General features: G+C 40.2%; 1 protein-coding gene across 4 annotated transcripts; it reads left to right on the forward strand.

The window, feature by feature from the left end:
• Nucleotides 1-9,979: 9,979 nt before the first annotated feature.
• On the forward strand, nt 9,980-24,164 carry FAM174A (family with sequence similarity 174 member A). 4 transcript variants are annotated; one of them, XR_014577044.1, is made up of 5 exons: nt 9,980-10,410; nt 20,368-20,502; nt 20,698-20,745; nt 20,855-20,897; nt 23,694-24,164. XR_014577044.1 is itself a non-coding variant. In XM_083818769.1 (4 exons), exons 1-3 carry the CDS (start codon nt 9,995-9,997, stop codon nt 20,720-20,722), a joined length of 576 nt encoding a protein of 191 aa, XP_083674895.1. In that variant the 5' UTR covers nt 9,980-9,994; the 3' UTR covers nt 20,723-20,745; nt 23,694-24,164. The 4 variants fall into 4 exon arrangements, 3 of the variants coding, with proteins under 3 accessions (XP_083674895.1, XP_083674896.1, XP_083674894.1); XM_083818769.1 differs by lacking the exon at nt 20,855-20,897; XM_083818770.1 differs by lacking the exons at nt 20,698-20,745; nt 20,855-20,897.
• Nucleotides 24,165-25,843: the final 1,679 nt, after the last annotated feature.

Raw genomic sequence — 25,843 nt, forward strand, 5'->3', positions numbered from 1 at the left:
AGGACACCCTCCAGAAGAGCTGCTTTTCCTCTGGATCAGTGCCTTGCTCAGGCTGGCATTCCCAAACCTTCCCTGTGAAGAAGCTTTCTTCTGTCCAAGGTTTCAGTGTAGGTATCTCTACACGTCCTGTGACTCCCTTTGGCTTGAGGAGAGTAAGAAAGCAACTGTTGTGCTACCAGCAATTCAGTAAGCCACTGCTTAGACACAGCTAACAGCTTTCATTGCCTGTCTCATTGATAAAGTAAACTTACTTCATATTCTGAAAAGAAGTGAGAGGTTTTAAGGAGAGAGTGGGAAGACAGAGAAAGGAAGAAACTAAAAGAAAAAGAGGAAAGGTTTATGGGATTTCCTTAGGGATTTCATTCTGATTGGACACATTCTTTTGTGTCCACGGGTGTCTCCCCCTATGGGCAAAAACTTCTGAGACTGAAGTTAAGTAAAAGGAGTCAAGTGAAAAGTAGTCCAGACTGATAGCTGTAGTTTTGTGCACTCCTCAACACCAATTTTTCAATTTATCTTCTGTTATAGTCATTGCCTTACACTTTCAGAGATGAAAAGCTTCATGATATTTTTGAGAGACATGAAATGTGCAGGAACATTATGCCCAATCTTTGCCCAAGAACCAAGGAGTAATGTCTCACTGAGACATTAACTCAGTTATCCCAAAGGGGCCCTTTATTGCATCCAGCCTGAATTTCTTTCACCTGGGATTTCTTTCAAGTTACACTGATCAGATCAAGTTAAATAAATAAATAAATAAATAAAAATCAAACAATACCACCACTGATGTTGAGAAAAATTAGTTTTAGTGCTGTTAAAGCACCCCAAAAAGACATGTGCTGCCTTTATAACTTAAAATTAAATGTAAATTTAGATTTTTCTAGGGCTGGCTGTGGGCTAGTTTTAAATAGTTCTTGTCTAAATCTTTCTTCCACTTCTCTGCAGAAGTTGAATTGTGAAGGTGACATGTCACCACAACACAACAGCAGTTACAAGGCTTCTGAGTAAGAAACTCAACCAATACAAAACAGTACCATTAACAGGCATTACAGAAACTAGGCAAGTCTGTACTCTCAGTGCTCTTTCTTAGCCTTTTGCACAATTCCGTCTCTCAGCAATGACTTGGCTGCACATATCCAGGATGTGAGGCACCTGTGATGAGGACACACAGGAGGTGGCTCTTGTCTCTGGAGGTCCCAGCTTTACCAGAGACACCTGTACCACCACCCACATTTCCCTCTTCATCTCCTCTCACCGCCCAGGAGCAGGTTGCCCATCTACTGCCCCCAGTCAGAGGCAGGCATAAGGAACCTGCTTCCAGCCCTCTGAGGCAACCAGAGGAGGGAAATGACAGAGCAGATGAATGAAGCAGGCATCACGCACACCAAGTTGAGGAACAGAGAGTGAACAATGTGTGAGTAGGAGGAAGGAGCAAGAAGGAGGACTACGAACATAAGCATTAGCATTATTTACTTGGCTTACCTGCTGGCAAAAGAGGCAGCAGCACTGAGGATTTGCCTCTCATACTAACCCCAAAAAGACTGTTCAAGTCTATATGCTAGGAAGTATTGACTGTCCATTACATTGGCTTCTAGTAAGTTCCTGCTTACTGCAATAAGAACAAAATTAATTTTTAGGATATTATTTTTCCCCTTTTTTTCATAGTAAGTTTTCAGTATGAAAGGCAAGCTTTTAACTATGCTTTTAAATTATGTATATTTTGAAATTTTTATTATATTATGAATAATGATGCACTTATAGTCCCAAGTTTCTCACAGAGGCATTCATCTGACAAAATGAGGATGTAAAATGGAAATTCTGATTGAATGTAACGTATAGTCTGAAAAATAGTTCTGCTACAGGCATCATTTAAAGTCAATATATTTTTGCATTGCTTCCAGTTGCAGAGGAAACTTACATCTCTCTCTCACTTGCTTCCTAAATCTCTTCTTAGATATAGTATGATGTGTTACAGAGAAAAAATAAGCATTACAGTGTTCAGTTAAATGTGGCAGATAATTGTTAGAAGGTTGCAAGTTTCATTTTCCATCATAAAGTACTAGATTCAAATATACAAACCAGTATTTTCCCCTGACATTAAAAGACTAAGAAGACATACAATTTTAAAGGTATTTTCCACCTTTCTCTGAGGCACTTTTTGGAATAAGATTGCAAAATTGCACATAAGAGACTATTTTTTTTGTAAGTACTCTGCTATGCTAATCTACTTTAGGTGGAAAAGATGGGTGTTATGACTCTAAGAACCTAATTTAGCAATGTCATCTGTCATCAGCTAAATTCGTCTGCAAGGAACTTGTACATAAAAGAAGGTAAAAAAAAAAAAATCCCCAAAACCACTTTTGAAACTTTCATATTGGAAAAGCTGTTAATGATAAAAAGGACTGACATGTAAAAGAAAACTCTCTATAACAAATTACTTCCTATAACAAATCAGGATAGTATTACAGCATTTAATCACATAATTTAAGACTGAATTTTATGTAGGTATTAGTTATGGCAATTAAAGCTTCTCTTCTCTGCTCTAATACCATCTAGTGAAAGAACCCAATGCAAATGTGAAAGACATTCTCACTGGTTTATTGCCATAAAAACCCTGATTTAAAGTACATCTGAGTCTTGCTGTAATGTCTAGACAGGCACTATTATGAAATTTTCTGCCCTCTTTAGGGCTCTATTTTCTGTCTGCATCTTGCTTGGATATGATACATTTCATACTTTCTTTTGCTAAACTTATATTACCCAAAAAAACAGATTGCTGAATAAAAATTCCTTTTCTGTCTCTAATATATTCAATTCTTTACAGGTAACACTTCCAAATATTTAACGACAATAAAAAATAGCAAGTGTTATGAACAAAGTGTTCTCCATATTTTCTTTAAATAGTATTCAACTATTACCCCAATATGGTCTGGTCTTCGTTTCCCTCTCTTCCATTTCACTGTGTCTTTGAAGACAAAAAATAAGGAAAGATAAAAATATTTCTTAAAATACAGTTATAAAACTCTTCTTTTTGACACCCTGATTCATGGATATAGGCTGTATTTGAAAACATTTCTAACTCATTTTTATGTTGAAAACCAGTTAGATTTTAAACTGACTATTCTTTTAATGTCACCATCTGCTTTAGGATTACAGTAAAATTTAATAATGTACTTTACTTTGTATGTCTTCAAAGTACAGTTGTATCTAGTCTTACAAGTTTAAATGTAAATTAGGTGTGTGCATAACACTGAGAATCTAAGCCTTTGAAATTTAATTCACACTTTGCAAACAGTCCAGGCAGTTCTAAGCAGGAAACTCTGCTGTAATTGTAGTTTCACAGAGGAAAAAAAATGGATTTTTGTAACTATTTTATTTAACCACTGTACTTTTATTATTTCTAAAACAAAGTCTCTTTCAGAAATGTTTACAATACTTTGGGCATTTTATTTTTGTTCTGATTTTTTTTTTTGATTGTTCACAGAAATAATCTTTCAGGAAAGCAGTAAAATCCTATGTGGTATATTTCTCTACTGAAAAAAAAAAAAACACATTTTGTTCTTGACACTTTTGAAAAGAAGAGTGCAAGCAGACAAAAAAAATGGAAGTTTCAGAAACAGAAACAAGCCCACGTAAAACTTTAAAATGTAAATAATAATGCAAGCCAAGATACTCTTGCATGTAAAAGCTGTTGAACTTCTGGCATCCAATGAGACAGTCATATAGATAAATCTCCAGAACTGATAGATCAGATTTAAATAAATAAAAAAATAAATAAAGTGACAAGCAGTACTCTTTATTTTTAAGCCCTGATATTCAACCCAAATTCTATTCCCTAAAACTATAAATTTAGGTCATTGTTTTCTAGACTGAATGTGTGTATCAGAGGCCACAATGATTTGAGGTATCACAGGACAGAATTAAATGTGTTCTTCTACAACTAGACCGAGTCAAAGACAAAAGTCTAAAGGCTGAGTGAAATGTCCATTATACCTCAGCCATTTGCTATTAGAGAAAAAGGGAGAGGGAAAACAAACAAACAAATAACATCAAAACAGCAAAGAGCTTCCCACTCTACCCTATCACATTTGACAGGACAGCAGGGCCAGCTTTTTGTGTCTGTATTTCAGATTTTCTTCCCACATTTTCTACGTAAACACCTTTGTGAAGAGTGTGAATAACTGGGTGGAGAAGGGTGAGGATCAGGGGGAGGTATCCAACTCTTTTTGACAGCAGACATTCTGCATGTTTTCACCATCAGGGTACAACCACATACCATTCATCCTTTTAGAGAATATTCAGTGCTTCTAGGGAGGAACACGGCTACCTGCATGAAGTAGGGATACCCTGCAGTGTGCCAAAAGTAGCATACCTGTGCGGTTAAATTTCACTGGAGTTGCCTAGAAAAGACGTGACTGCTGTCATCAGGACAAATAATATACAGCATTCAGTGCAGCTGTTTCTACTGGGACCTCTCTTTCCTTATGCTTATCAGGACATATATGTGATTTATGGGAGAGAGAACAGATTTCCAGGGAGCACAGCCATGGCTTTTTTACTGATAGTAAAAAACTGTTGCTACCAAAAACTTCAATGGAAATGCAGTCTGCTTCTAGGAAACTTATAGTTTCTGTGTAGCAGAGGAAGAGGTGACAATGGCCCATAGGCCTAAAACATTTAAAAAACACAGATCTAGACCAATTCAGTTAAGAAAAAATAAACAAACAGCAGGTAATAATAGAAGATCACATATAACCATGCTTGACCCCTTCAACTTATATCTACGTAAATAGGCTAAATTCTGCTGGAATATGTTGGAGATACAGATACGTGTAAGACTAATGAAAGAAAATACTGCTGTAATACTAGAGGAGACTGATGTAGGTGAAAACCTTCCAGAGAAACATTTTTTCAGACCAGTAATAAGAACTCATTTTAAAATCCTTAAGCCAATTTATTGCCATTATAAACTACTGATTTTTTTATGGAGGTATATAAAATAATTTCTTCTTTGCAACAAATTGAACTAGCTTGTCTACCTTCCACAATATGCAATTATGCTAAAAACAGAGTTTATCTGGCAACCCAAATTTACAAAAGCACTATAAAAGAGCAACACAGATTGTTAAGTCTTATTATACTCATGTTTAAGATAAAATTAAAAAAAAAAAATGCAGAGAATACAAAAAGCTGTGATATTATTAGGAAATATCATATTACACATATAATAAACACACTATTACAGAAAGAATTTAAACTTATATGATGCATTCCTATGTGCATGATTTATAATAAGAAGCATTTGAGAGATTTTGTTGTAGCATTCTTTTTGCCCTTCAAATTACTGCACTTTCTGGAGCACAACAAACTGACAGGAAATCAACAGAGACTGTTGACACTACCAGGATAAAAGGTAATAAACAAACTTTAAAATACAGAAGTATAAAATATTATTTTCTTTATGATAAACATTTTGCACAGGACTATCATGAAAATGACATCATAGAATTATTTTACTTCAGAGTTACAAGATAAAGTAGTCTCTGGCTCTCTAATTGTGTGGGAAAAGCTATTCCCCATCTCTGCTAGTGTTTGTCTCTGTGCACCGCCAAAATACCACTCAAAGACTCTTTTCAGATAGTCCTTTCTCAAACTCCAGAAAGGTTCCTTACCTTCAAACACTAGATGCCATTTTTACATCCAGAAAATCAAAATCACAAAGGCATTTTTGTTGTTATTGTTGTTGTTTTAAGATAATAGTTTGACTGGTTGATTTGAAATGTCTTCTATCTACTGCACTTTGTTACATTTTAAAAAGCATTACATTCTAAAAGGGACCAATCTCCATCTGATTGTGCATAAACATAAAATGCTTCACTTTCTATATTCCTTTCTTTAGAGAAGTTTTATATGTGTCTTTTTTGAAATTGTAGCATCTGTGGTTTCTTTCCAGAGTACATTCACCTGCAATCCTTTGCCACAAGCCACAGTTACTAAATTTGCATATCAGTGGGGGAAGAATCACTAAAAGGGACATATTAATCTCTTTTTTGTTTGGCTTGTTTGAAAAGTTTCTTGACCTATGCAAGGGCAAGCACAGATAGGTATACCTCTGCAATGATGTCCTCAGATAGTATAAATAGCAGTGACTACAATGGAGTTTGGAGACCCATAGAATTTGATAGTGCTATTCAGGGTATATGAGCTTCATATCTCTTTTAGGGGGCAGAGGGCAGTAGCCTTCTAGCCTCCTATCAGAGCAGAGAAGCCTGTAGTGTAGAGTGTCATCTCTGGTTTTGTACCTTCTCAAGACCACGTGAAAGTATTCCTCAAGGACTTCATCAGGGAGTGCAGCTACAGACTGAGAGGGCAGAGGGAAAAGGAAATAGATGTGTTCTGTACTGTGCTTTTGTCTCTATAAGTATCAGGACACATGCACTGCAGTTTTAGTTGGCCTAGCAAAAAGAGAAGAAAAAAAAAAAAAGAATATACAGAGCTGCTAAGTGCCTTGCTCTAAGTTATCATCTCTTTCTGTGATGAAAAGGCCCCTTCCCAGACATCTTTGACACTCACATAATCTTGCAAAGTAATTTCTCTGTTCTTTCAATTCATCTACAAGGCCTATTTTAAGGAATTCAAAAAATTGCCCAATTTTGTTTTTGTCAAAGGTGGAAGTCATGTAAGCTCCATTAATTTTAATGGACAATTTAGCAGTCTCAGAGTCTTTCAATGGCACCTTCTGACGTTCTGTCACCTTTTGGATACAAGATATAAATCTGAAAGTTTTTTATTTCTTTTGCAAGCAAGAAAAGAAATGGGGAATATAACCACATGAAATGGGGAATATAACCCACTTCTTTCGACAGCTGCCTGAATGATCACAGAATGTCACAATTTGTGTTTAATTCTTTCTTTCACTGAAAACAATAAATTAGACAATGATTACTAACAAGCTGGTACACTTAGAAAACTTTTAAATGGCTGTCAAATCAATCCTTATGCAGGTTCAAAGTCATGACAAATTTAAGCAATACATTTCATCAAAGAATTATCTTACATCTTTCTCAATGCAAATTGTTTACAAACTTGGAATCTATTTATGCCTCACTTGAATACTTAACAAAATTAAGCATTTCAATGACTTAGAATATAAAAAGAAATCTGCAAATATTTAATTAAAATAATTGTTATTATTTCAGAACAATGAACACAAACTACTGTAGCTTTGGCTTCTGTTCTGAAAATTCAAAGACTATATTACCTTACTGAAGTAAGTGAATTATCTTCTAATTTTGGAAAAAACTTCAAAAAATACATTTTCCTGGACATACAACACTGGCACCCTTGCTTTTAAAGAGTAGCTTTGCAAATACATACTATGAAAGAAGAGAGTATTTAAGAAGTCATTCCATAGTCTCTACTGATCACGACAATCACCCTTGTTTCTTCTCACACATTGACTGCAGATATGCAGTTTGCCATGAAATATACCACCACATTCCCCTGAGTAAATGTCCCAGCGCTGTACAGCTTACACGGTCCACACATCATTGCCATATCCTTAGAACAGTTTAACGTTAATGACTGATGTTCCCACTGGGCTGGAATGCAGCTGCTTGGACTCAGCACGAAGAAGTACATCTCAAGGGGATTCACAGGGAAGAGAAATTATAATAGATATTGGGGTTGGAGGGGACCCCTTATGGTCTCAATCAGGCAAACTTTATCCAAGTTATAAACCACAGACAAGCTTATGAAGAAAGTTTAGTCACATATTCCCTTCAGCACCCTTAGGATAAACTTGTTCCAAAGCATCTGAAAAGAACATTCACACAAAAAGTACCAGGAATTTTCAAGGGAATGACAAATATATGGTGCACATGCTATGTAAACTAGTTTCACCCTTTCAATGCCAAATTCTCTTTGTGGGTTAAAGCTTGAAAATGTTTTCCCAGTTAACTATCAGTAACAGCCAAACTTGTTAATAGATTATTAGCAAATCATTATTGAAATGATCTGTATTATACATGATCTTATATGACACAGTATAACTGCTTACTGGAAAACCTGAAGTTTTCTGGGATATAAAAAACAAAAAAACAAACAAACAAACAAAAAAAAAAGCCATATACAAAATCTGGTTGTTACCCATGTTAACTATACTTCAGCTGCAGAAATGTAAAAGGCTTCTTTTCTATCCCCACATTTTACCCATTTCTTCTACTTTCTTCTACAGTATGACAAGCTGAAAAGAATCACAGAATCACAGAATCAATCACAGAATCACAGAATCACAGAATCACAGAATCACAGAATCACAGAATGGGTGGGGTCAGAAGGGACCTCTGAAGACCATCTAGTCCAACCCCCTGCCAAGCAGGGTCACCTAGACCACATTGCGCAGGATGGCAGCCAAGCGGGTTTTGAATATCTTCAGAGAAGGAGACTCCAAAAACTCTCTGGGCAACCTGTGCCAGTGCTCCATGGAACTCTCTGAACTCCTTGCTGTAGTTTACTATTCACACACACACACAAACAAAAAAAAACAAGCAAAAAAAAAAAAAAGGAGCCAAAGAAAACAACCCCCTAATTAAAGAATAATTACAGGATTATCCTACTGGATGACATTTACTGAAGGAACTGCACTCTAGACACGCACATTACACAAGCAGCATAAATATCACAGTGGATTCACTCTGTACAAAAGCTGAACATAATTTGGGGTCTCACCTCTCCAGTTTATGAACTTCCACTAGCTTTTTAAGGTACTGATGGCTCTGTGGCCTTGGTTTGTCACCAATGGAGACACACTAGTTTCCTGATCCACAATTTACCTGAATGGAAACAGGATCTAAACTCTTCAGACACTACTACTTCCAAACTCTCCTTTTGCTTCTCCCTTTTTAAACACTTTGCACAAAAGGTTAATATAGGAAAAGCCAAGGAGACAACAATTCTGATTCATAATCATCAAACATTGCGGTGTGACTGTCATTACCAAATAGATGGGTACCCTCTGCTACTCTGACCTACAGAAGTTACCTCTGAGTTGGGAAAGCCAAAACAAGCAAGGCTGCATTGGGCTTACACGTCTTTCAGTGGCAAAATTTTGGTAGCAGGGAGGCTGCTGGGGTGGTCTCTGTGAACAGAGCCCAGCAGCTGTGCCATGTCAGAGCAGAGCCAGCTCCAGCTGGCTCCAAAAGGGGACCTGCTGCTGGTCTGAGCCGAACCAGTAAGTGATGCTGGCTGGGCCTCTGTGACAGCAGACTGAAGAAAGGGAAAAAAAATCTGCTGCGCAACAGCAGCTGGGAGAGGAGTGAGAAGCAGCCCTGCAGCCCCCAGGTGAGTGCAGCAGGAGGGCAGGAGGTGCTCCAGGCAGGCAGCAGCAGTTCCCCTGCGGCCTGTGCAGGGAGAGGCCCCTGGTGCAGCAGGCTGTCCCCCTGCAGCCCATGGGTCCCACATGGAGCAGATCTCCACGCTGCAGCCCCCCCGTGGAGGAGCCCCCGGTGGAGCAGGTGGATGCGGCCTGGAGGAGGCTGCGGCCCATGGAGAGCCCCCGCAGGAGCAGGCCCCGGGCCGGAGCTGCAGCCCGTGGAGAGGAGCCCTCGCAGGACTCGAAGCGTCCAGGACTGACCACAGCCCCCATTCCCCATTCCCCTGCACCGCCTGGGTAGAGAAGGTGGAAGAGGGTGGTTGGGTGAAGTGTTTTTAGTTTGCTTTTAGTCGTCACTACTCTCGTCTGTTATTGATAGGCAATAAATTACATTAATCTCCCCGTGTTGAGTGTGTTTTTCCTATGGCCGTAATCGGCCAGCAGTCTCCCTCTCGGTATCTCACCCTACACGTTTCACTCCCACTATATTTCCACCCCTCTCTGTTCTTTTGACTGGGGGGGCGCGAGCGAGCCATCCCCGTGCCTGGCAGCCCAATCCCCGCCAGGGTCCCCCCCCTGCCGCCGCACCGCCCCGCAGTCACGCCCCCCCCCTCCGCCTCCATGGCAGCGGCAGCCGCCGGGCGCCGACTGCTTCCGCTTCCGTGGGCCGGGCGGCGGCGGGGCCCGGCCGCGCTTGGGCCGCGGGGCCGGAGCAGGAGGAGGAGGAGGAGGAAGAGGAGGAAGGCGGGGGGCAGCAGCATGTGGCCGCCGCCGCCCGCCTGGCTCCTGGCGGGGCTGGTGCTGGCAGCGCGCTGCGGGGAAGCTCTCGGCGGCGCTGCCGGGGCCTCCGCCACCTCCGCCTCCCCGCGGCCCACGGAGGCGGCCGGCGGCGGCGGCGCCACGCGGGGCGGCAGCGGGCGGCTGGCCGAGGTGTCGGCGCCGCCCGAGCAGGGCCAGCCCATGACCCAGCGCGCCCTGTCCGTGCTGGTGCTGGCCAGCGCCGCCCTCATCGTCTACTTCGTCATCCGGACCGTGCGGTAAGGGCGGACGGTGACGGGCTCCGCGGTGGGGACGGGGGCTCTGCGCGCCTTCGTTGTTGATGGTGGGGAGGTAGCGGGGAAATGTTGTGCTCTGCGGGACCCTTGCGGGAGCCCTCCGAGCGGACATGGGTGGCCTGAGTGCTCCGCAGTCTCTGTAGGTCGTGCTTTAGCAGCCTTAACCCTCGTTGTCTTCAGAGCACGGGTTTTGATGGTAATACCTTCTAAAGGAGTCTGCATGGTCTCTAGAACAAGTGAAGATGGACTGGGGTTGGAGTTTTGAGTATGGGAAGGCCAAGGAAGGAAAATAAGTAAAAGCTTGTCAATGCTTAAGGTGCAGGAAGAACATCTCACCTGCTGTCATTATTTTCTGGATAGCTGGCAGTTGTCTGGTATTCTGTATTTGGAATAGGAAAGTTACTATTGTGCATTCGAAACTGGAGCGCTGCCTTCTAGGCACTAATGCGAACAGAAGGGTTAAACCTGGTGTTGTGTTTCTAGAATTCTTCAGCACCTTATGTGAGGTCTAGAACCATTAATACGATGTGTTCTGCTCCACTGGGATTCTGCAGAGAAAACCATCTTCATCTTGATGCTGTGAAGTGTTTATGAACGGGAAGAAGAGGCACTGAGCTTAGTTATTTCACTGATCCTGTGAGGCAGATGAATATTTGTGCTCAAAGTTAAAGCAGTGCTTCATTGTGCTGTGACTAACAAGTTCCCTGTCCTTGGAGGGAACACAAAGTTAGATTCAAGGTGGTGCAAAATAGTTTAAAAAAAAAAAAAAAGGAAAAAACTGGCACTTAACCAGAATAGTGTCTTAATGTGAGAAGTGCTGAGTAAATTTTTGCTTTTTGAGAGCAAAGGAAAAATAATTCCTTCACATTGGTTTTACTAAGCAGAATTCTAACATAAATACGACATATTTTACCATGACACAAGTAATCCCGTTTTACGGCAAAAATAAGGTGGTTTAAATTCAAAGCTTGTACAATATAAGAACTTGGTATTGTTGAAGTGTAAGCCAACCTGGCTCTGCAGGTGCTATAAGTGGGTTTCGTAGGTACGTTGGTGATAAAAGGAAGATGAGGGAAACTGTGGGCCCTCTCTGGAAGGAAATGGGAGATCATGTTTCTGGGATATGAAGAAGGCTGAGATACTCAGTGACATCTTGGCCTCAGCCTTCGCTGACAAAAGCTCCAGCAACATGGCCCAGCCCCCAGAATGCAAAGGCAGGGTCTTGGAGAATGATGAACCGGCTTTTGTAGGAGAAGATCAGGTCTGAGACCATTTAAGGAACCTGAAGGTGCACAAGATCATGGGACAGGATACATCCACAGCTCTTGAGGGAACAGGCGGATGTAGTTGCTGCGCTCCTCTCCATCTGATTTGAGAAGTCGTGGTAGTCTAATGAAGTTCCCACTAACTGGAAAAGGGGAAATAATCATTTTTAAAAAGGGAAAAAAGGAGGATCCCAGGAACTAAGGCCAGTCAGTCTTACCTCTGTGCCTGGCAAGATCACAGAGCAGATCCTCCTGGAAACAATGCGAAGGTACATGGAAAATAAGGAGGTGATTGGTGACAGCCAACATAGCTTCGCTACATGCCTGACAAATCTGGTGGCCTTCTATGATGAGGTTACAGCTTTGGTGGATGCGGAAGTGCAACTGACATCATCTGTGTGAACTTGTGCAAAGCATTTGACCCTGTCCCCCATTATATCCTTGTCTCTAATTTGGAGAGTAATGGGTCTCAGGGATGGACCACTGGGTGGGTAAGGCATTGGCTGGATGGTCACACTCAAGCAGTTGTGGTCAACGGCTCAGTGTCCAGGTGGAGCTCAGTGACAAGTGGTTGTTCCTCAGGGGTCAGTACTGGGAATGGTGCTGTTTAACTCCTTTGTTGGTGACATGGGCAGAGAGATTGAGCAAGTTTGCTGATGACTCCAAGCTGTGTGGTGCAGCTGACACGCTGGAGGGAAGGGATGATATCCAGAGGGACCTGAACAGGCTTGAGAGGTGGGCCTGTGTGAGCATTGGGGTTCAACAAGGCCAAGTACAAGGTCCTGCATCTGGACCGGGGCAATCCAAAGCACTAATACAGGCTGGGCAGAAAATGGGTTGAGAGCAGCCCTGAGGAGGAGGATCTGGGGGTGTTGGTTGATGAGAAGCTCAGTGTGAGCTGGGGTGGTGTGTACTTGCAGCCCAGAAAGCCAACTGTATCCTAGGCTGCATCAAAAGAAGCATTACCAGCAGCTTGAGGAAGGTGGTTCTCCTCCTCTACTCTGCTCTTGTGAGACCCCACCTGGAGTGTTGCATCCAGGTCTGGGGCCCCCAGCAGAAGGAGGATGTGCAGCTGCTAGAGGGAGTCCAGAGGGCCAAAAAGTTGATCAGAGTGCTGGAGCACCTCTCCTGCGAAGACAGGCTCAGGGAGTTGGGGTTGTTCAGCCTGGAGAAGAGAAGGCTGCGTGGAAACCTTATAGGAGACTTCCAGTACCTAAAGGGGGCCTACAGGAAAGCTGGGGAGGGACTGACTCTTTGTCAGGGGGTGCGGTGACAGGACAAGGAGCAATAGTTTAAACTAAAAGAGGGTAGGTTCAGATTAGATATAAGGAAGAAACTCTTTATACTTCCAGTAAGGCACTGGAACAGGTTGCCCAGAGAAGCTGTGGATGCCCCATCCTTGGAGGTGTTCAAGGCCAGGCTGGATGGGGCTTTGGGCAGCCTGGTGCAGTGGGAGGTGTCCCAGCCCATGGGACAGGGTTGGAACCAGGTGATCTTTAAGGTCCCTTCCAACCCAAACGGTTCTATGATATTATGAAATTACACCTTAAGTTCAAATTTGATTTTATTTTTGAGTGAGATTCTTATTCAGACGCTAGATGCACCTCCTTGACTCAGCAGTTGAAATTTTTTTTTTTTACTGTTTCTGGTATTCTTCCATAGAAAGTATGGAAGTGAAGATGGAAACAGGTATACAAACATTGTCACTTTGCATGATAAAGGTTAGCATTATGAAGAAATTATAGAGTGTATTGGTTTGACGTGGCAAGGCTTGGTAGCAGGGGGACTGCAGGGGTGGCCCCTGTGAGGAGAGCCCAGCAGCTGCCCCATGTCAGAGCAGAGCCAGCTCCAGACGGTTCCAAAGGGACCTGCTGCTGGCCAGAGCTGGGCCAGGGAGCGACGCTGGGTGGACCTCTGGTAGAGCAGATTGAAGGAAGGGGGGAAAAAAAACGTGCTGTGCAACAGCAGCTGAGAGGGGAGTGAAAAACTGCCTTGCAGACACACAGATCAGTGCAGGAGGGCACGAGGTGCTCCAGACACCAAAGCAGAAGTTCCCCTGCTTGTGATCAGGACCCCTGTTGGAGCAGTTTGTGAAGGGCTGCATCCCCTGGGATGGACTCCACGCTGGAGCAGGGGAACAGTATGGGGAAGAAGGAACAGCGCAGATAAAAGCTCTGTGATCTGACCACAGCCCCCATTCCCCACCCTGCTGAGGTGCTCAGGGGCAGGGAGAAGGTGGAAGCGTGGGAGTGAAGTTGAGCCTGGGAAGTTGGGGGGAGATGAGGGAGGAAGGTGTTCATAACTTTCAGGTCTCACTGTGCTACTCTGGTATGGATTGGCACTGAATTAATCTTCCCCAAGTTGAGTCTGTTTTGCCCGCAGCAGTAGTTGGTGAGTGATCTCCCAGTCCTTATCTCAACCCAGGAACTTTTTTCATCTAGTTTTCTCGCCCTGCCCTGCTGTGTGGGGCTGAGATAGCAGCGTGGTGTGCGCCGGGCAGCCAGCTGAGGTTGACCCACCACACAGCACTGTGAATGCTTCCACTTTTTGGTGTTACCAAATCAGCCTGCTATCAGGCTGTTTCTTTCAACAGATGTAATTCTCTTTCAAGTTTCTATAGATTTGCTTACAAATTTCACAACTTCATTAGCAGATAATTTTAATTCGTTGTTTAAAGAACCACGTCCACTAGAGTTTCAGTAGAGCTTTTTACAACATCTAGAAAATAAATATGCAGTTGACTTTTTTCTTTTTTTCCTTTTTTTTTTTTTGGTTTTGGGAAACCTTGTTAAACAAACCTCTTCCTGAACGAACACAACGTTGCCCAGCATTGGGGAAATGTGACAGTCTTGCTTAAATTAGCACAGCGCGAGTGCTCACTCAGAACAAAACACCAATTTCTCTGTACTTGTCTTGTTAGGATTAGGGGCAACTAAATAAGTGGTTACCACTTTAGAGGATTAGATCTTAAAAGCCTTTTTTTTTTTTTTTCAATACACTCTTTTGTTTAGTTTAAGTGCAAGCCTAGTTGATTTTGTTTCTAGTGCACAAAAACATTTACCCGCTTGCACCAGTCCATTTTGGGTTTGATAAGCTCCTGACAGCTGCACTTTTAAGGTGCTCCTGGTTGGAAGTGCTTGTCTGAAACATTCAATCTATGCCTGTAGTAAGCAGTTCAGATTAACTTGGAGATAGACTTGTAGCAGCAACCTTAAATCCAAGTGAGAAAAATGCTTGTTTGCTAGTGTTGGTCTGAGAGAAAATGTCTGCAAGTTCTATTTGTGCTCTCAACAATTTTGAGGTTTTACAGACATTTTTATCTTTCTGCTAGCGGAGTAGTTTTGTTACACTCAATTATTTGTCAGAAATTTAGGTATTATAAAAGATAGCTCAGGTATAGAAACTGAATGGTGATGAAGATTCTTTATAAAATAATTCAGTCTGTAGCCACTATGCATTCTTTACCACATCAGAAACCTTTCTTAATGGATGTTGATAATTAATAAATTTTGTACATTCTGATAAAGATACGACTTTTCTGTTTTCAGAGCCATTTGACTTTGTTTCAAGGTGGTTCCCTGAAAATCCATTTTCAAGAAAATCTTGAGAGCTGTTACAACTTTGCTGTTGTGGCTATAACTATTTTTTTTCGGAGTAATATTGTGTAAACTGTATCAAGCTCCCATGGACCTTCTCCGTGACATTGCTGATGATGCAGTTTCTCTGCCAGGAAAACAATGTATCTTGATTTTGTTTCTAGTTTTATGTGTGGGACTTGTTTCAGCCTCCCTGTTATAAAGGTTGAGCTGCCTGCACCTTCCTTTTATAACAGAAGATTTTCAAGGAACGATGTATGTAGCAGCAAGACCATACAGCACATCCATCAAAGCTAGGAGTAAGAAAGCTCGGACAGTATGATGCCTTGTTTAGTCTACCAGCTTTAGTTTTATTGCCTTTTTTGCCTCTTAAATTTGATACGTTACAAAAAATGCCTTCTGTTTGCACTTCACCATGCACAGAAGTGCCAGTGTTGCAATTCATGCATCCTTTGTTTTTCCCCCTTCCTCTTGTTAGTACAGCTCTGTTGTTTTTACATGAAGCCTATTGCAGTCAAAGGTTGTCTTCCTTGTTTATGTAGGAAGAAGTACATGCCATTAGTTCTTCAGTCTTTCTGAGATGATGAGAAAGCAAGTGTAGCAGATGAGATGAAAGGCTTTTTTTCTTTTAGACAACTGTTAGTGTGCTACACAATGCGGCATGTTAAGACAGAATTCCAAAACGTGGTTCAGCATGAATTGTGTTCCATAATTTCAATTTAAAACAATTTTCCAGGAACTTATTTGTAAGCCTTTGGATTTGATCCTTTCATGGATATAAATGTGTATATATATGTGTAATATAAATGTGTAGCTCATGCATGCCCTTCGCAGGAAAAAAAAAAAAAAAGAAAAAAAGCTCAGTTAGGTTCAAGTGATAACTTTATTTTTATTGAGAATACATTTTGTAACTGACCCAGTTCATGGTTCAGGAAGAATCCATTTAGTTTGAAATATTCATTAATGGAGAATGCGAATGGGCTGTATCTTGTCGTTTTCTCATACCATGCGCTATACTTTAGGGTGCGACTTTCCCAACACTGGGTCAACTCTGGGACAGATAGAATTTAGTTCTGTCACAAAGACCATTACCGAACTCCTCAATGATACATATATATATTTCCTGAGCTGTGTTTACCTCAACTTATCCACATTTTTGAAAGTAGTCATTCTTTGGAACTGTTGATCAAAAAATGATGATTTTCACTTTTAAGGAGATATATACTGGCCTGTAAGTAACAGTTGAGGCTTGAGGTGATTGGAGAGCTACAATTCCCTTGTCATGTACTTCACAGAATCCTCTAAAGTATTGTGAAGCTGAAGAGTAGGGAATAGGGGAGATTGGTTTATTGGAGAGCTTACTATCAGTAAAAATCTTCTAGTAGAAAGGCATTTTACATAGAAAGGTTAATTAGCAATTCATACTGTATTGAACTGATCTTGTTTTCAGTGTTTGTGGCTTGTAGGAAGGGTAGTCCCTTGTACCTGCGCAAATTAGGGTAGTGTAAAAAAGAGATTCTTACCCTCCTATGTCCTTTCTCCTTTTTCATGTTTCTTAGATGTGCTTTGAACTTGACCTGTTTTCCTTCTGCGCTCATTTTCTTGTATTTTCTGCCCTTTTTTTTTGACCACCAATATTTCTTATTTATCTCCTCTCTTAACAGTCTATTATTTATACCATCTCTGATGTTATTGTCATACTATTTGCTTGTATTTTATTACAGATTCCTCTATTGCTGTCAGCTGGCTTTGAAAAAGGATTGGAACTGAACAAATAAAAATATGAGTTGTCTTATACACTTTTAATGACATTTTTTGTAACTTCATCTTCTTAGACCATGCGGTCTAATAAAACCTTTTATCAGTTATAACTACAGAGATAAAAATAGTCTGCATTAAGTTGCTGAGAGCAGTAGAGAATGCTACAGACCTTAACGAAATTGGGATTTTGTCCTAGGTTTTCTTCCTAAAAGTCACATGGTAGCCAAGCCTAAGTTAATTTTTCTTGACAGTGCTTTAGTGCCCTAGTAATTATACGTGTATGTCGTATAAGCATCTCCAGTATCGTTTTAGCTTTAGTTTGGTAACTGATCTGTATACAGAGAAAGTTTTCATGTCACTAGTAATTCTGTTGTCAGGTTCTCAACAGCATTCACTTGAATCTAGATTTTTTTTTTTTTATTTTTATTTTTTTTAGTTTAAATATATTACTATTTCTGTTATCTCCACACTCCCTGACAGAGTCTCTCCCCAGCTTTCCCATAGGCCTCCGTTAGGTATCAGAAGGTTGTTAAAAGGTCTCCCCAGAGTCTTGTCTTCTATAGGCTGAACAAGCCCAGCTCTCTCAGCCTGTGTTTGTAGAAGAGGTGCTCCAGACCCTTGACCATCTTTGTGACCCTCCTCTGGACTCACTCCAAAAGGTCCATTTCCTTCTTGTGCTGGGGGCCCCAGAGCTGAACGCAGTGCTCCAGGTGGGGTCTCACAAGAGCAGAGCAGAGGGGGACAATCACCTCCCCAGCCCTGGTGGCCACGCTACTTTTGATGCAGCCCAGGGTACGGTTGGCTTTCTGGGCTGCAGGTGCACATTGACAGCTTATGTTGACCTTCTCATCAGCCAACACCCCCAGGTCCTTCTCCTCAGGGCTGCTCTTCACCCATTCTCCACCCAGCCAGTATTTGTGCTTGGGATTACCCCAACCCAAATGCAGGACCTTGCACTTGTCCTTGTTGAATCCCATGAGTTTGGCACAGGCCCACCCCTCCGAGGTCCCTCTGGATGGCAGAGGGTTTCTACTGTTTGCATGTCCACAAGTGCTTGTCCGAGTGTCAGTTGTGTAGCTTATACTTTAGTAAAAATGAAGCACGATGTGTATGAAGCATATTTTTCATCATAAGGCTTCTGAATTTTCTTCTACTTGGTACTTTCTAGTATACTGCTTTTTTCTATGTTAAGGACTGTTGAAAAAAATGAATTTTATCTTGAGCGGAGAGGTGATATTCGTGTGTCTTTGTGATTAGCTTTAGATTTAAACAATAAGTTGTACTAAAGCATGTCTGGCAAACAGTTGATTCTATTTCAAATCAGGTGGAGGAAATCATCATGATGGTTTTTTTAATGATATCATAAGTTTGCATGCTTCAAAAAAAGTATATATTTTTACCTTTCTCATCTGAACATGTTGGTATTTGCTTCTCAACTCCAAAAGGAGATCTAATTCACTGGGATATAATGTAGACCAAGACTGGATGCTGCTTAATTTGAAAAGGAGGGTTCTTTTCTGTAACATTTAAAAAATAAGTAAGCAAAAAAAAATAAAAAGAATTCTAGAAGCATACCAGAGTTCAGGACAAACTCTGAAGCCATAACTCTCAATATCATATTCATCTATCTAACAAGGTGACTGAAGGGTTGCCTCAGAGGTGATTATATGTTGCATAATAATAGTATAATGTATATAATATTATTTAAGCATAACTTACTATACTCTTTTTGATGATAAGCTTTGAAATATCTCGTAGTTAAATTCCTGAAAGCCATGAATGCCTTTCCTAGGCACTTAGCTTAGGTTTGTAAATTCTACTTCTGGTGTTGCTAAGAGGAAATGTTGTGTCTCTGTGGATTTAGCTGTAAATGTCTACAAAGTATTTGTTTTTAAGACAACTTTACTCAGTTGTACAGCTCTCACATAGCTGCTGTTTGTGAGTATAAAGTAGCTGAAAGTGACTCTGTCAGCATTTTTTAACAGACACCTTTGTATATTGTTAGTTATATTGCTAGTTGTCTTGAGTTCCTGGTCCTCAAAGAGATGGGCAAGGCATATTCAATGCCTATAGTTGTGCAAAGCCAAAAGCGTGCATGAGGCTTACATGGGACGCAGGCCCACACAGAGAACATAAGAAAGTAAGATTCAGACAGTGTTTGTAAGTACTGTCTTAATCTTGAAATACTCTTCACTTTGTGAATCAGTTTTGTGAAATGCAGATGACATTGATTCTACAGGTTCTCTCTAACTTTTAAAAGTGTTTAACACTTTTTGAAGTGTTAAAAAAATAAAGTAAAAATCCTCACAAAATAAAAATAAAATAAAAAATAAAATAAAAATCCTACAACTGTAGATGCGAGGTTGTGTATTGAAGAGGAAATAGCTGAGAAACAGAGGTGTTAGTTTTAAAAATTACGAACTTGACCTGTCCATTTCCTGATTGCAGTAGCAATGACCTTGATGAATAGTGAGTGTCTGCTGAGTATTTTTAGGTTTTCCCTCACCATGAGTTGGTTTGAAAAAGTTAATTCTCTTCTACACATGAGTTTTCATTTATGTCAAGAATTTATTCTATTTCACACTTAAGGTCAAAGGTCTAAATAAGTTCACTTACAATATAAGAGGCAGTGCATTTGTATATATGCAATGTTATTAATGCAAGATGTTTATTACTCATTACTATGAAAAAGAGATCTTTGTTTTTCTTCAGATTCTGTTCTGCACATTATACTGCTATTTATTGTATGGGTGATTGACTCAATTATGAACAGTGAAGCTTTTTATTGTAATTTGTGAAGTCTTCTCTAGGCATCAGGCTTAAAATGATGGAACCCATGGCTTGCGCTGCATCTCTACTATAGTTTTACTGAGTTTATCTCTGATTTGATCTGCTGTTTTATAAAGCAAGTAGCAAATTCATAACGAGGTGATTTTTTTTTTCATTGTAGGATCTGCTAGAAGTGTGCTTGCATATATTTTTATCTGGCTCTTGCATATAGCTACTAAACACTGTTTTGTATTCACTTTTTGTATTAGCTGTTAAGTGCCTTTTTGTATTCTCTGCAGTAATTCTATACTAGCTAAAGGTGACAAATTTTTATTGGCCTCAGTCATTTCTTGTAAATTCTTCACACTTGGAATTGTGTGCAGTCTGAATTTCACTGATCTAAGGGTGTACAGTGTAAATACGGTAATTTCTTAAAATTTATGATCAGTATCAATATAGCTATGTTTTAAGGGATGGTCTTCTTGCATTGTTGGAATTGAAAGTAGTCATAAGTTTATAGAACTTAAATATCATAAAATACATTTCAGGCTCAGAAGACGTAACAGAAAAACCCGAAGATATGGAGTTTTGGATACAAACATAGAGAACATGGAGCTGACTCCCTTAGAGCAAGATGATGATGATGATGATACAACACTATTTGATGCCAATCATCCTCGAAGGTTTGTATATAGGAGCTGTATGTCTATGCAGTGAAGGTACGGATGATAAATAGCTTGACTGAAACAGCTCACTACTTTGTTTCATATGTATGTAGTTGCAGAAAGGGTATCAAGAACATTTAAATTTTAAATGGGCAAGAATTAAGTGGGCAAGAAGATAAACTTAGTACTTCATCTACTCTTGATCTACTCCAGAACACCGTTTGTCTTCAGCATATGAGTTCCAGAGAAATGGAGAGGAAGGTAGGATATTTTGGTTAAAAATAGTGTCATTACTAAAGCTTACCAAGTTTATCTGCTTTACATACTTCAGTTATTCCATTCTTGGATATTTCACTCTTGTCCCTTACAGGATGCATAAGGAGGAAATGGAAGCAAAAACAGTAAGGACAGAAGTATGTTTTACTCTAAGGTGCTTTACAGCTATAGACAGCAGGCCCCAGACTGCACTTGCCATTAACTTCGGTATCTAAGAAACAAATTTTCATTATAGTGTAGTGTCATAGTTGAGGAAGAAGCTGTCCCAATTTCCAAATACTTAATTTCTATTCAGCTGTTCTTCTCAGTACTGCAGCAAATCATTTGCTTTAGATATACCAAGTAATTTTGAAGTATTTGAAAGTAATTTACTGATCAGACCATTTTAAAAATAGTTGTCAAAATGACATAGGGTAGAAACAATTTGAATACGTTAGCAGTATTTCGTTTATCTGATGACATAGCTGTTGTCAGATAAGTCAAGTGTTTATTAGTGTTAACAATTAGCTCCTCACATACTGTGGCATCTTGTTGATGGAAGAACCTCTGGTGCATACATCGTATTTGACTTAAAAGCATCAGTTTCAGATGAAAACCAATACACAAGGCTCGGGATAAGTGGAATATTTGAACAACATGAGAACATATCGTAGCCTGGGGTAAATATATAGTGATATAACTTGTAGCATATGTATATCCTTCTTTCTTTCCTGTGGGTCTGCAAAATGGCATAAAATTTAATGGCGTTGGCTTACAGAAGAGGTGATAATGTCACTCTTGAGCCAAACTGCAAGAAAATGAATTGTATTGCAGCAACTGAGTAATCTAGCCAAACAGCAGATGTTTCTGTTAACATGCTGAGGAAATAAACAGAATAAAAGTAGTAACCACAGAAGTGAATAACGATAGATAATAAAGGAAGAAAATGTTACTGTTTTTTCAGAATAGCTCAGAAAGTAAGTGCTTAAGTGATCAAAGCCATTATGAGAAAACAAATACTTTAAGGTATATATAGTTGATAAAGCAAATTTACCCTGCATATGTATACTGAGAGCTAGCTGTGTTCTTCTGTATAGGGAGAAGCTCTGAAAATTTATTCTAACAAAAGTTGCTGTTATCTTGAAATAATGTTTGCGCATAGGAGAAAGACAGTGCTGGACGATGTGAGTGTGCTCAGCAAAACTCAGTATAGATCAGCTTAATAAAATGCTGCCCATACTTTGCAAAGGGACAGCATTGCTGGGAAGGAAGCTTGAAAACTGAAATAGAGTACTTTTTAAATAATATAAATGTATATAATCTGTATCAATAATTAGGTATACACTTTTTCAGTTAGTTTCTTTTACCTCGTTTCAACTAAATCATATGTATTTGCATGACAGATTGTGGTAGTTTAAAGCTGATGGGCAGCTAAGCTCTACCATACTGCTTTCACTCCTCAAAAGAACAGGGGAAGAAGATAAGAAAAAAGGCTCATGAGAACAAGATCATTGATTACCATCATAAGCAAAACAGACTCAGCATTGGGAGATTAATGTAATTTATTGCTTATTACTAACAGACTAGAGCAGTGAGAACTAAAAGCAAACAAAAAAACACCTACTCCCCAAAGGAAAAAACACCTTCTTTCCAGTATGGGGCCCCTCCCACGGTATGCCATCCTTCCTGAGCTGAGCCTGCGGGGGCTGCCCATAGGCAGCAGCTCTTCAAGAACAGCTCCCACATGGCTCCGTACCACGGGGTCCATCCATCCCCCAGGAGCAAACTGCTCCAGCACGGGTCCCCCACGGGTGGGCGGCAGCTCCCCCCAGACCCCCTGCTCCTGCGAGGGCTCCTGTCCACGGGCTGCAGCTCCGGCCCGGGGCCTGCTCCTGCGGGGGCTCTCCATGGGCCGCAGCCTCCTCCAGGCCACATCCACTTGCTCCACCAGGGGCTCCTCCACGGGGGGGGGCTGCAGCATGGAGATCTGCTCCATGTGGGACCCATGGGCTGCAGGGGGACAGCCTGCTCCACCAGGGGCCTCTCCCTGCACAGGCCACAGGGGAACTGCTGCTGCCTGCCTGGAGCACCTCCTGCCCTCCTGCTGCACTCACCTGGGGGGCTGCAGGGCTGCTTCTAACTCCTCTCCCAGCTGCTGTTGCGCAGCAGATTTTTTTTTCCCTTTCTTCAGTCTGCTGTCACAGAGGCCCAGCCAGTGTCACTTACTGGTTCGGCTCAGACCAGCAGCAGGTCCCTTTTGGAGCCAGCTGGAGCTGGCTCTGATCTAACATGGGACAGCTGCTGGGCTTTGCTCACAGAGGCCACCCATGCAACCCCCTGCTAGCAAAACCCTTGCCACATAAACCCAATGCAGTCACACTGATAGTTTACAATCTTCATGAAATCACTTCATGTATGCGCTACTCGCTGCACTGCAAGTCACAAGGTAAACAATAATTCTATTTATGATAGCATTCCAGTTACGGAATGCTACTTAGAGTTACTGAAATTTGAATAGGAACTCAAGAGCCTTGTAAGTTCACTGGGTCTTAAGTGGTACTTAATCTTACAGGCTGCACATCACATATATATATATATATATTTTTTTTTTTAAATAATAATATATGGAGATCTATAAATATTAAGTATTTGTTTTGCTTCATGTGACAACATATCTATTCACTATTTAACCTGTCTACTTTAAAAATACATCTAACATGGGTGGAAGAGGGTTAATGTGTCGTTGTAGACACACTGTTTTTCCATTTGGGAGTTTTAAATGAATGTTGTTTTATGGCACTTCATAGTAATGTGGTAACTAAATGTTTTATGGACAAATTTAGTAATAAAATACTGTACTTTTTTGTCTTAATATTTGGTCTTTAAAAATGTGGGCTAAAGTTACCCTTGAAACAGGATATTTCACATTAATGCATTGATCTCTTCTGTTGTAGATAAGTATGTGCCTTTCAATGAAAGAACTTAATCTTAGAACCAGAGAATGAGACTGCTTCAAGGGAGGAGTAAGAAGCAAGAGGATATACAAGTTGGGGAGGGGCTAATTAAAACTGTGTATATTTTAGCATTCTTAATTTGTTGCAATAAATACTGTACCAATTTGTTGTACCTTTTTGTATATAGAGAAATGTAAATGCAAAGTCTATGAGATAGGATGCTCTAAAATGAAAACCTGTTTGGAAGGGAGATTACTTTTAAAACAGGGTATTTTTTGTTTGTTGTAAATCTTGTATGCCCTAAGTGTGGTATTAACTTTTTCTACAGTGATCTGGAATGTTAAGTTTTTTTTTTTTTTTCTGATACTAAATTATAAGTAAACTTATCCTCTGTGGACTTCTCAGAATTGTTAGAACTTAATTTTATCTTAGATGTTTTGCCCTTTGCAAATAAAAATTCCAACTACTGCCTTTTGCGTTGAGATTTTTTTAAACTAATGAACATGTTGTATGTAAGTTTTAGTGAACAAATAAAGACTGTTTACAGTGTTCCTAACATTTAGTGTGATACTTCAACACTTTATAGATGTTAAGGATATTGCTTATAGGGTCTTGTTGAGCACAGTAACATAGAACCTTTTTGCTGATAAAACTACTGATTTTGGCTGTTAATTTGCTTGTGAGGGCCATCTTTAGTTGGTGTGAGCAGATGTTGCTCCACTGACTTAAGGGTACTACTTGTATATGCCACGTGGTGTCAGTGTTCAGACCTGTGGTGAAGGAGAGTTCAAGACTTCAGTTAAGGTTGTTTATTTTTGTACTCTTTAAATCTGGGGCAAATACTAAACTTGAACCATAACTCTAAAATGGAAAAGTGACATCAGAAGCAGTTGGTGAAATGCGAACTGTGAAATGTGCAGTAACATTCATATGAATGCAAATGAAACCAGGAGGGTTTTTTTGTTTGTTTTAGCCAGTGCCCCAGAAATTAAAGGAAGAAGTGTATTATAGGTAAAATGTTCAAATTCTATTTTATTAAAATTATGTTAGTGTAAATTCATCACAAATTTTGTGTGTGTTTAGTATCAAGGCATAAACCTTCTAGCAGCATTGGTGCAGCTGGCTATTTTTCCTGGAAGTTCTTGTGTTTTGGAAAAGGGTTAGAGGTAGGGGGTATTTTCCCTGATTCTTCAGTTCCCTCTTTGAACAGAGTAGGAATGCCTTTGATGATATTTCTGTAGTGATAAGGGGTGTCTGCCTTAAAATTTTTTTAAACCATCCACCAGATGATACGTACTGAAACCTGCTTATTTTGCCATAGTGAAAACTTAGATTGGGTCTGAAGTAATGGATGCAAAATCAGCTTCCTAAGGTAAAGTTTGTCTACAGTTTGGTCATATGCTGTACACTGCTTGGAAATATATTGTATTTACAATATTCTAAGTCCTTATTTTACTTCCTCCCCTCTTGTATGCATTTGTTTTTTCTGTCCATAGTTAAAACTGAAATGAGAACAGCACTGATTTTTAGAATGGTTTAGCTGGGGAATCCAGAAAGAAACATTGTGAAAAACAGCTGTTATAAACTGTAGGTCAGAGAACAACAAATAAGATTAATGAATAGAATTATGATAGAATGAAAGCCTGATAGAATGTAAAACATGTTGCTCCCATATGTGAAGGGGACCTTCAATGTTAAAATTCAGTGTAATTTTATACTTTCACTAGATTTTTCTTTTTTTAGTGGTGTTGCACATTAACACTAGCATAGGAGACTGTCTTCCTGACTTCCTAAAATTAATTGTGTAGAAACTTTCTAGGCCTTCAACTGAATACATCCTGAAGAGCTGTTAAGCTTGCTAAGCATAGATAAGTACAAATTTTGGGGGTTTAAACAACCAACAACAAAACAGATTTTTCAAAACAGTGTGGACTTCTTGGATTCATTCCTTCAAAATTATGAGGAAAATTATAAGTGGCTATATAGAAATCATAAAACTAGTAATAAGTTGAGATAATTTTGTGTTCTGGTATTTCAGATACTATGTGGTTCGTGGTGCATAGTTCTCAATCTTTTCCAGGCAGTATCTAATTTCAGGAGCTGAATTGGATCGTCACTGACACGAAATTTCTCCAAAATGCCTGTGTTGC

Source organism: Anser anser (assembly GCF_964211835.1).
Source record: "Anser anser genome assembly, chromosome: Z".
In the NCBI taxonomy this organism is placed as follows: Eukaryota; Metazoa; Chordata; class Aves; order Anseriformes; family Anatidae; genus Anser; species Anser anser.

What these genes read in the sequence shown, in the direction of transcription:
- FAM174A (XM_083818768.1), top strand. Translation starts at nt 9,995, where the DNA reads ATGGCAGCGGCAGCCGCCGGGCGCCGACTGCTTCCGCTTCCGTGGGCC. An exon ending in TTCGTCATCCGGACCGTGCG is followed by an intron (nt 10,411 to 20,367) that starts GTAAGGGCGGAC and finishes AATACATTTCAG; the next exon opens with GCTCAGAAGACGTAACAGAA. An exon ending in GATGCCAATCATCCTCGAAG is followed by an intron (nt 20,503 to 20,597) that starts GTTTGTATATAG and finishes ATATGTATGTAG; the next exon opens with TTGCAGAAAGGGTATCAAGA.